Here is a 12,226-nt window from a genome sequence, read left to right as displayed (position 1 = left end):
AGTTTTGCCCCCTTTATCTACTGACTGGGCCATTTTTTCCTCAGCTTCTGCCTTTGCACGTCTGATCACTTTCTTAGCATCCTTCCGTCTGTCAAGATACACCTCTTTGTCATTATTATTTTGAGTCTGTTTGTATTTCCTAAAAGCCATCTTTTTTGCTTTCACACTAGTTGATACTTCTTTTGTGAACCACACTGGCTTCCTTTTCCTGGTGCTTTTCCTAACCCTTTTGATACAAAGATCAGTTGCACTTAGTATTGCACTTTTCAGTTTTTCCCACCTCTCCTGCACTCCTTCCAAGTTCCACCAGTACGCCAATGAATCACTTAAACATCTCCCCATTTTTGCAAAATCAGCATTTCTAAAATCCAACACCTTTGTTTTTGTGTGACAGGAGTTGGATCCTGTCTTTATACTAAACCATACTGCTTGATGATCACTGGATCCCAGGTGCTCACCCACATATATGTCGGATATCCTATCACCATTTGTAAGAATTAAATCTAATATTGAATCATTGCGAGTGGGCTCCATCACCAATTGCTTGAGAGATACTCCCTGTAAGGAATGTAGAAATTTGCCACTTGTAGCTGAACTTGCAAAAGACCCCTCCCAATTTACATCAGGTAAATTAAAGTCTCCCATGATTATGACTTCTCCCTTTAAAGCCATTTTAGTGATGTCCAACAATAGGTTCCTGTCCAAATCCTGCCCCTGGCCTGGTGGTCTATACATCACCACAATGCGAATAACATCCTTCTCCCCGGTTTCTATGGTGACCCAAAGGGCCTCAGTTTTGTCTTCAATATTATGTATTAAAGTAGCATTTATGCTTTTTTTCACATACATTGCTACCCCTCCTCCTATTCTTCCTATTCTATCCTTCCTAAATAAATTGTATCCTGGTATAGCTATGTCCCAGTCATGATTTTCATTGCACCATGACTCTGTAATTGCCACAAAATCCAGGTTACCCCTTGTCATTATCGCAATTAGCTCTGGAATTTTGTCTCCTAAACTCCTAGCATTTGCACACATAGCTTTAAGAATTTTCTGTGTGCATTTGTTATTAGTAGCCATGTCCAGACTGTACAAAATAAATGACAAGTTTAAAGTTGCCAAACTCATTTCGGAGTAGATCTAGGGATTTCTGGTATTGGTCTGGGAAGCAGTGAGTTTGTTATAGAAGTGGGATTTTTCTTACTGTATAGCTTACCGCAGTGATTTATGGTATTTAATAAAATATATAATCTTTCATTGGATTACTTCTTTAAATAACAAATATTTATGCAATAATATTTTAAGAAATATATAAGACATTAGCAGAACGAATTCATCTAGAACACATACATACCTCTACGAATGTTCTCTTGCATTAAAACGCCCTCACTGACTTTTCGAACGCCAGAGTTAATACGGGCCTGTATGTAATTATATGGCGTGTGTCGGTGGCCCTGGGTTTGCAGTTGCTGCTTTGCAGCTATTAAGCGGTTCTGTAAACCTTCTTTCTGCTTTTCAAGCTCACGCACATTCTCCTGCAGCTGCTCAATCATCTCTTCAAGCTCCACGTCCTTCCCAGACCTTCTTGGAACTATGGACCCAGGTTCTGCTTTTTTCTTGTCCTGGACTAATCGTATTAACTTTGTAGCCATCCTATGCAAGAAAAACAGTAAATCATATGCTTTGTACAACTGGCATAGAACAATAACCAGATTTAAAAAAAACTGTGTAAATAAAATAATTTCATTTTATATAACAAAATAAGTCTGTCAGTTTTTAATGGTTGCAAATGGAAAGGCCATTTATAATTCCAGAAATCTTACACAGACATACTGTAGAACAGTGTTTATGGATATACATTAAAGAGTTCTCATATTGCCTAACAAGATTTCTCGAAAACAGAACTACAAGTTTTCAAACACTTTCCTCTACCAAGTCTTTCCAATTTAACCATGAGTGTCTATTTACACCATAGGCAGTGTTTTATGGTAAATGCAATTACCGCTGTCAAAAGAAATATTACTGCTGTATGGTACTGAAGTGTAACTAAAACCTGATTGCTTGTGTTTCATAGAATATATTTGTGAAAGTGCATTTTCATATAGAAAAACGAGAGTTATGGTAGACTTACCATGGTTAAATCTCTTTCTGCGAGGTACACTGGGTTCCACGGGGAATACATCGGGGGGTGTAGAAAGCTGCCATCTGTCGATAAGACGGCAGTTTTAGACTTTTTAAGGTTGAATTGTGATTCGACCTATTCAATCCCCAGCATTTTTATTCGGCAAGTCGGGGAATTCGACTTGTCGAATAGTACGTGAATCGGCGGTATAGCTGCCGATTCACGTACTTTTGAGGGAAACGGGGCCAAATTCGACCATCTCAGTCCAACATAAAAAAATGTCGGACTGAGATGAGAGGGGGGAGATCCGCGGAACAGCAGCGCCGGTGGAGAAGGGAGAGCGTGCACAGCGCCGGAGGAGATGGGAGAGCGGGCACAGCGGGAGAGCAGCGCCGGAGGAGACATTGCTGTGGGCACAGGTGGGGAGCAGTGCCGGAGGAGACAGTGGGAGCAGACGGGGGAAAGCAGCGCTACTGCAGCGGGCAGCGTAGCCGGAGGATGTCACAGCAGCGTCCACCCGGCTCCTGCAAGCGGGACCTCGCTTGCTGGAGCCGTGTGGACGCTTCAGTGAGCGGCGGCTGTGACATCCTCCAGCTACGCTGCCCGCTGCTGTAGCGCTGCGCTCCCGGCTCTCCCCCGTCTCCTCCTGCGCTGCTCTCCACCTCTGCCCGCATCTCAGCTCCTGCATCTCAATTCGACTTTTTTAAAGTCAAATTGACATTACTTTGAATAGCCCAGGTCGGATCCATTCCGACAAATGAATGTCGGCATGGATCCGACTTCAATTGAATATACCCCTAAAACTTTAGATTGTCCCAGAATGCATTACGGGGCCTCCTCTATAACCCCACCTCCACGCACTGTGAGCTCAGTTGTGTTAACCAGTCCAATGCAGAAGCAGGTAAAAGAGAAGGCAGATGTTAGTCACATAGAACCACGTTCTCACGACAGGAGAAGGGACTAGCGGCTAATGCCACACAAACTCAAAGAAGCGAAGTGAGTCAGGGTGAGCGCCCTGTGGAATCCAGTGTACCTCGCAGAAAGAGATTTAAGTCTACCATAAATCTCCTTTTCTGGAGCGGGGTACACTGTGTTCCACAGGGAATACATCGGGATGTCCTAAAGCAATTCCTCATGGGAGGGGACGCACCTTAGCGGGTATGAGAACCCGGCGTCCAAAGGAAGCATCCTGGGAGGAGGAAGTATCAAAGGCATAGACCCTAATAAATGTGTTCAATGAGGACCACATAGCCGCCTTGCACAGTTGTTCTGCGGACGCACCACGACGGGCCGCCCAAGAGGGTCCAACAGACCGAGTGGAATGAGCTTTAATAGAATAAGCTTGTGCAATCACCAGTGGAATGAGCTTTAATAGAATAAGCTTGTGCAATCACCATTCTAATCCATCTGGCCAAGGATTGCTTATTCGCAGGCCAGCCACGTTTGTGGAAACCAAACAGTACAAAGAGGGTATCTGACCTCCTGCTAGAGGCAGTCCTCTCCACATATATACGGAGAGCCCGTACCACATCCAAAGACCGCTCTTTGGAGGACAATTTGGAAGAGATGAAGGCTGGAACCACAATCTCTTGATTAAGGTGAAAAGATGACACCACCTTAGGTAAATAAGCAGGGCGAGTTTTAAGAACTGCTTGGTCACGATTAAATATCAAAAAGGGTGGATGACAGGCTAAAGCGCCTAAGTCTGACACCCTTCTAGCAGAGGCAATAGCCAGCAGAAACAGGATCTTGGCTGTGAGCCATTTAAGGTCTACTGACTCAAGAGGTTCAAATGGAGACTCTTGCAGGGCATTCAGGACAACAGACAAACCCCATGGAGCCACAGGACGGACACAGGGAGGCTGAATCCGCAGTACGCCCTGAGTGAATGTATGAATGTCAGGTATAGACGCAATTTTCCTCTGAAACCACACCGACTAGGCAGATATATGAACCTTGAGAGAGGCCAGACGAAGTCCTAAATCCAGGCCTTGTTGCAAAAAAGCCAGAAGTCTGGAAGTACTAAATGTGGAAGCATATAATTCTTAGCAGCCAGGTGAAGTAAGAATTCCAGACACTATAATAAATCCGTGCAGAAGCCAGTTTGCGGGCCTTAGCAAAGTTTGGATAACTGCCTCAGAGAATCCTTTGGTCCTCAGAAGCCACGCCGTCAACGCCAGTCTGGCCAGGTCCGGGTAGACACAAGGGCACTGAACGAGGTGGTCTGGGCACTGAGGAAGTAGAAGAGGACACTATCGATAGACCCTGCAGGTCTGAGAACCAATGCCATCTGGGCCACGCTGGAGCGACTAGAAGTAGTATTCCTCCTTCTTGCTTGAACTTCTGTAGTACCCTGGGCAGAAGTGACACTGGAGAGAACACATAAGGCAGCCGAAATTTCCATGGAATTGTCAGTGCATCCACTAACGCTACTTGAGGATCCCTTTTTCTTGATCTGAAGAACGGAATTTTGTGGTTGTGTCGTGACGCCATCAGGTCTACATCTGGTAGACCCCACTTGTCCACTAGGAGTTGAAAAACTTCCTGATGAAGACTCCACTCTCCTGTGTGTACGTCCTGAGAACTGAGGAAATCCGCTTCCCAGTTGAGGACTCCCAGAATGAACACTGCCGATATTGCTGGCAGATGGCGTTCCGACCAACAAAGGATTTTTGACACTTCCAACATTACCATGCTGGTTCGAGTGCCGCCTTGATGGTTTATGTATGCCACCATGGTGGCATTGTCTGATTGTACTTGAACAGGCCTGTTCTGTATCAGAGGCAAGGCAAGAGTCAAAGCATTGAACACTGCCCGCAATTTCAGAATGTTTATCAGGAGGAGAGATTCCTCCACGGTCCACCGACCCTGGAGAGAGTGTTGCTCTAGTACCGCGCCCCAACCCCTCAGACTGGCATCCGTAGTCAGTAGGACCCAGTTGGGGATCCAGAAGGGACGGCCCCTGCTCAACTGCTGGTCCTGTAGCCACCAGCTCAGTGACAGACGAACCTCGAAGTCAAGGAGATCATTTGAAACTTGATCCGATGAGGCCGGCCATCCCACTTGGAAAGGATTAACCTCTGTAGAGGGCGGGAATGAAATTGAGCGTACTCTACCATGTTGAAAGCCTAGTACTTGCATCACCAAGTGTATCAACACTTTTGGGTGAGAGAGGAAGTATCTGATCCTGTCCTGAAGTTTAAGGACCTTCTCTGGAGACAGAAACAGTCTTTGGCTGTGTGTGTACAGCAGTGTCTCCAAGTGCACCATGCTTAGAGCAGGGACCAGCGAGGACTTCTTCCAGTTGACGAGCCACTTGTGTCTCCAAGTGCACCATGCTCCGAGCAGGGACCAGCGAGGACTTCTTCCAGTTGTAGGAAGCGTACCGTCAGTTGCAGATGACTGAGGAGGACATCTTAGGTGTTCGCCAGGATCAGCAAGTCGTCCAGATACGGCAGGATCCTGATTTCCTGATGACACAGATGAGCCGTCATCATGGCCATAACCTTGGTAAAGATCCGAGGGGCCGTGGCCAGTCCAAACGGCAGAGCCTGGAACTAATAATGAAGGTTGCCAATAGTAACCGCAGATATTGCTGATGCAATATGGCAATAGGTGTATGCAGATAAGCATCTTGTATATCCAGGGATACCATATAGTCTCCGGGTTCCAAGGCCAGTACAATTGAGCGCAGTGCTTCCATACGGAACGTGGACACTGTCACAAACTTGTTCAGTGATTTGAGGTTGAGAATAGGCCTGAACGACCCACCAGGTTTCGGGACCGGAAACAGGGTCGAGTAGTATCCTCTGGCTCTCTGGGACAGAGGTACCTGCACTACCACTCCTGTATCCAGGAGGGAACACACAACCATCTGTAAAGCTTGCGCCTTTAACGGATCCAAAGGGATAACCGTTGTGCAGAACTGGCGAGGGGGACGTCTCTTGAAAGAGACTGCGTACCCGTTAGAGACAACTTCTCGCATCCATGCATCTGAAGTGGTCATTAACCAGACCTGGATGAATCGTAGAAGTTGCCCCCCACCTTGGGATCCCCCAGGGGGAGGCCTGTCCCATCATGCAGCAGGCTTGTCATGAGAAGCAGGCTGACGAGCAGCCCAGGAATGTTAGGCCTTGGGCTTAGTGTTGTTGGGAGTACGAGACAATCTCGGGTATGCCTAAACTTCGCTTTCCCTTAAGGTCGAAAGCAGCGAAAAGTGGTACCTTTTGCCTTCTGTGCAGAAGGAGTAGCATTTGGGAGAAAGGCAGTCATAGTAGCCGCCAATTCAGATCCAATTTTTAATTAGATCGTCCCCAAATAAGATGTCCCCAGGGGAATACCTTCAAAGACTTTTGGAGTCCAGGTCCACCTTCCATGACCTCAACCACAGAATACGTGGAGCCAGGACAGAAGTATTCGACTTGGCAGCAAACACACCCGCCTCATGGGACGCCTCCTGGTATAGAAAAAGGTGGCGGTGGTATTGTGAGACAGGGAATGTCTGGCATTGTCAAGTATATACTCAGGCAGCCCTTCCTCTAATGCCTGATCCAATCATCAATCTATTTTGCAGCCCCAATAGGACGCAATCGTGGTCTATGTTCAACACCCATAAGGGAGTAATAAACTTCAGGCATCCCTCCACACGCTTATCTATCGGTTCCTACAGTGAGGGGACAGTGGTGAGAGGCAGAGTGGACGACACCCGATGGGTGACACATGAGTTCACTAGCAGTGAACTACCTACTTGTTACATAACTCTGCAGGGGGAGGATATCGAGCGTATGCCCGCTGTAGACAGGGAGAATGTCTTCCCTGGATTAGACCAGGGGTCTTGTCTAATGTACACTTAATGGTCAGATTGTCGTAACAGAGTTTTATTTACCCTCTGATGTGTGAACATATCAGTTTGCTTAACCACAGTAGGGGAATCCTCTTATCAGTGATTTGTAGGATTTGCTTCCCAGTAACCACAAGGGCGGTGGTGTCATTTAGCAATGGAAAATCCTTGTCAGAAACACCTAATATAGGGACTGACAGGACAGCATGATCCCCCTCTCTTCAGATAAAATATCAGAGATTATTGGATAGGGAGGAGGAAGCAGCCCGCTTAGATGACCCAGAGACACGAGAATGACTTGAAGTAGGGTTTTGCCTGACCAAGGAATGAGTCATACACTACAAAGAGTGAGGCAAAATTTTCCCGCCCAAAGCGGAGTAACCATGGAGACATCAGTAACTGTAATGTTACAGATGGTCCCATAGGGGGCATAAAGCGTTCAACTAGAGTACCCAGTAGGTTTGAGAACGCAGCCCAGGTTGGCTCCTGATTGATTACAGGAGCTGCGGACTGGCTGGGAGATGTATGAGACATAGTACACAGACCATCACACAAACTTCCCCCTCGGGTAAATCCATTGTGCATGCTCTGCAGGATGCAGGAGCGTCCCCAGATTTACTGCCCTACATGTTAAACATTATACACAAATGCAATAGAGAGCAGTTTAGTACGATAAAGCAAGGCAGAGTACAATACCTGCAAATAAATCCGGTATTATGTGACTGAATACACAGAAGAATACACGTAATACGTAAATACTGTGACGCACCATATATTGACCCAGACGCACCTAGTCCCCTAGGTTACAGTATACAGTGATAGATATATCTGGAATACATCGCAGTGAAATCACATAGCAGATACAGGCACACATAGTCACGTTTGCAATGCAGATAATTATTTTCATGACAATAAAATTGCATTGGATTATTATATGAACACATAAATAAATACATATATAACAATGTGCGGTCTGAGAACAGATGTATATATCAGAATACTCGTACAATATATTCTGTCACAGGTATACTTGTTCTTAACTAACGCTGTCTTAATATCAACATGTAGAATACTTAAGTGTTTGTAAAACCACGGCGCTGATGTACAGGCGGGTTTACAAAGGAGTCCTTGCCCTGCAGTCCCGGAGACCAGTCGCATCTATTTTAGAAAAGGCACCAAGTGTCTCAGTCAGGGAGTGAGAGTATGAGGCAGCTCCAGGGTGGGAACACCAGCAGTAGATGGCACCCTGGGCCGGGGGAGAAGCTACAGGTCAAGCGCCGGCTTCCCTATGCTGGACTTCACCACCTGGTACTATGGAGTCTTATTAAAATGGATATTAGTTTATCCGACCTGTACTCCTATGCCCTGGTGGATATAGTGGGGTCCCTGCTCGGTGACGGTGTTCACGCCAGCGTCGCAGTCCATCTCCTTAGACTGCGTTCGGAATGCGATTTAATGGCAGGTTCCGTCTGGGGGACCCTCTTACCACCTCCCTTCTGTAGCAGCCACGCGAACCAGGAGAGCGTCTGCGACCGTGTGCCTAGAGCCGGAGCATCTCTGCTGCAAGTACCCAGGAACAGAGCTAGCGGGAGTATGCGACGCCGCTGGGGAGGTGACGGAGCCGCAGCACAGTATGTCACACTGACATATGAAGTGCTGCAGCCCTTGAAGTCTTCTAAAAAGCTTTTTCAGGGCTCCCTAGCGCAGTCCCCCTGATAAGTGACCTGCTTCATGCAGGCACCAACTCTAAAACTGAGCTCACAATGCCTGGAGGCGGGGTTATAGAGAAGGCCCCGCAATGCATTCTGGGACAGTCTAAAGCTTTAGCCTGTTGGTGCCTCTGGATTAAGATCCATCTCTACACCCCCAATGTATTCCCTGTGGAACACAGTGTACCCCGCTGCAGGAATGTATGTATTTGCATTGGGGGCAATTCAATTCTTGGAGTGTTGCGATGTTTGTCAGTGCATGGAGACAGAGAGAGAATAACCATACCCCAATAATGTAAAGTTTCCTGCACAGCTCTTTGGGAAGCGAGGAGAAAACATTTAACACTGGTGGCTGCAAGATGGCAGCATTCCAACCGTTTCTCCAGCAAGTCATGACTGCGGCTCTGCACTGAATTGTCCACGTTGTCTTGAATGTTAGTGACAAATTTAAATAACTACAGGCTCCACGTGCCCACATGCATGATTAACTTAATATATTAATAAAGCTAGTTAGAGAGGTACATTAGGAGTAATACTACTAATTATACATTTATGAAGGCATGATCATAAAGTGTAGTAAGTAATCTGTATTTCATAATAATGGGCATGATTTAGATGTGGTTGGAGCTGCGCCCATCAACGCAAAGTACTGATTTTTGATACTTTGCCATGCGCAAATGGGTTCTGCTACACAGAACGCAGAGTGGAAGCAGACTGACGGTGACTGACAGTCCGTTGCCATCTGGGGAGAGGGGGCGTCGACTGCCTCTGCTTGTGAAAACTGAGGCAGGTTGTCGCCATTTAGGAGCCAGAGATATCAGTCGTAGGACACAGATGTCCTGGCCTCTATGACAGGCGGCTTGGGTACCTGATGGTGACTGAGTGATCTGATGCTGTGTCCTAAGATGCAGGTCGGATCCCTACTGCAGCAGGTGACGCCTGCTTGTAATAGACGCCTCGTGCTGCATTATCATACAGCAATATCACTGCTGCTTTCAAAGAAGCAGCAGTGACAGCAGCTCCAACCACATCTGAACTAGGCCCAATGTGTTTACTGTGTCCCTGCCCACACATGCAATCCCGCATGTGTCTGATCAGTCTAGACTGATTTTATGGGGACTGTTGGAGAACTGAAATCTGGGCTAGCTCCTTGTTATGTGTGAGGTAGGCAAAGAAGTGTGCAAATGCACAAAACGAAGTGCTCTGCAGCAGAACCCGCATATTTGTGATCTAGAATGTCAGTAGAAATACTTCTCTCCTGCAGAGGGCATGTGATCTGTCGCCTTGCATTGCCTCCCCGACAGGACTTGTTTGCAAAGCAGGCTAAAGCAAATAAGCGATCCATAGCAATGTTCCTGACATTTATGACATTGCAATTCTCTACCGCCTGACAGTATTGTGGTTTATTTGCTTTACAATAGTTCGCAGAGAGTATATAAGCATTTCACATTTTGCGGCTACATTTGAAAAATCCTGCAGTCGGGATATGTAACTGGGACCACTCCTTTTCTCCAATTAACACAAAGATGAAAAGGAATGTGAAAGTCAGCAAAATCGGAGTATACGGTTGAAGCCTCCAGTACAGAGTGAAATAATACTTTGCAGATTTTGATAGAACTATTACTGCCTGTGAAAGGACCCTTTGAAGATAATTGAAACCACTGGGTAGCAATCTGCTTTATAGCACTGACAAATAACAGTTTCCTAAGGCTTATCATTTAAGTGTGGTAAAATAGAGAAAGAAAGAAAGAAAAAATCAAACATATTTAGTCCATATGTAGTAGAAGCCAAGCTTCGCATGACAAGCTGTTTGTTACTGGACAGAGTTGTATTATATTTACACAAAGGGCCAGGTCTAATATTTCAAAATAGTTTGTGGACCGCAAAGAACTTGCTCATAAACAGGAGTGTTAGAAGGATTTTGGGTATTTCCACCTTTTGTGTTAAGTGTAAACGGAGATTATAGAGAAATGAAGACCAGATTTCATGTGGTCTCAAACCAATAAATACGCTACAGTCTCTCTTGCAACAAAAATGTAGTTGGGTGTTTAACTTGCATAGCAGTAGTGTACCCACATATCCAACTGTTATATAATGTGTTAGACAATGTAAGCTTAAGAAACAAAATAAAGATTTGATATCCAACCGATAAAGGTTTGTTTTATAGATTACATGTTCTGTACAGCTCATACCCAATAGGGAATTGTATTAGCACAACAATCATATGACCTGCAAAGCTTGAAACCAACAGTCGCCATCTAATCCTCCAAGTAGAAGAACGTCTCTACTAAACTAATGGAAGAATAGAAATTAGTATAGAAGCACTGCTATTGGGGGTCATTCCGAGTTGTTCGCTCGTTATTTTTTCTCGCAACGGAGCATTTAGTCACTAATGCGCCTGCGCAATGTCCGCAGTGCGACTGCGCCAAGTAAATTTGCAATGCAGTTAGGAATTTTACTCACGGCATTACGAGGTTTTTTCTTCGTTCTGGTGATCGTAATGTGATTGACAGGAAGTGGGTGTTTCTGGGTGGAAACTGGCCGTTTTATGGGAGTGTGTGAAAAAACGCTACAGTTTCTGGGAAAAACGCGGGAGTGGTTGGAGAAACGGAGGAGTGTCTGGGCGAACGCTGGGTGTGTTTGTGACGTCAAACCAGGAACGACAAGCACTGAACTGATCGCACTGGCAGAGTAAGTCCCGAGCTACTCAGAAACTGCACAGAGAAGTCTTTTCGCAATATTGCGAATCTTTCGTTCGCAATTTTGATAAGCTAAGATTCACTCCCAGTAGGCGGCGGCTTAGCGTGTGCAAAGCTGCTAAAAATAAGAATTTACTTACCGATAATTCTATTTCTCGGAGTCCGTAGTGGATGCTGGGGTTCCTGAAAGGACCATGGGGAATAGCGGCTCCGCAGGAGACAGGGCACAAAAAGTAAAGCTTTAGGATCAGGTGGTGTGCACTGGCTCCTCCCCCTATGACCCTCCTCCAAGCCTCAGTTAGGATACTGTGCCCGGACGAGCGTACACAATAAGGAAGGATTTTGAATCCCGGGTAAGACTCATACCAGCCACACCAATCACACTGTACAACCTGTGATCTGAACCCAGTTAACAGTATGATAACAGTGGAGCCTCTGAAAGATGGCTCACAACAATAATAACCCGATTTTTTGTAACTATGTACAAGTAATGCAGATAATCCGCACTTGGGATGGGCGCCCAGCATCCACTACGGACTCCGAGAAATAGAATTATCGGTAAGTAAATTCTTATTTTCTCTATCGTCCTAGTGGATGCTGGGGTTCCTGAAAGGACCATGGGGATTATACCAAAGCTCCCAAACGGGCGGGAGAGTGCGGATGACTCTGCAGCACCGAATGAGAGAACTCCAGGTCCTCCTCAGCCAGGGTATCAAATTTGTAGAATTTTGCAAACGTGTTTGCCCCTGACCAAGTAGCAGCTCGGCAAAGTTGTAATGCCGAGACCCCTCGGGCAGCCGCCCAAGATGAGCCCACCTTCCTTGTGGAATGGGCATTTACATATTTTGGCTGTGGC

The 12,226-nt window shown here is 46.1% G+C and overlaps 1 protein-coding gene across 2 annotated transcripts in view; it reads right to left on the bottom strand.

Annotated features, from left to right (window-relative positions):
* The window catches only part of RPGRIP1L (RPGRIP1 like), a 451,841-nt gene that overhangs the window by 331,363 nt on the left and 108,252 nt on the right, over positions 1-12,226 (bottom strand). For both annotated transcript variants that reach the window (XM_063945288.1, XM_063945289.1), the window contains one exon: positions 1,355-1,653. In XM_063945288.1, coding sequence (XP_063801358.1) covers positions 1,355-1,653 — 299 coding nt within the window. The remainder of the gene's footprint in view (positions 1-1,354; positions 1,654-12,226) is intronic.

Source organism: Pseudophryne corroboree, chromosome 11 (genome assembly GCF_028390025.1).
Source record: "Pseudophryne corroboree isolate aPseCor3 chromosome 11, aPseCor3.hap2, whole genome shotgun sequence".
NCBI classification, from domain to species: Eukaryota; Metazoa; Chordata; class Amphibia; order Anura; family Myobatrachidae; genus Pseudophryne; species Pseudophryne corroboree.
Note: the sequence above shows the minus strand (reverse complement) of the source record. Positions and strands in the feature narration are given on the sequence as shown.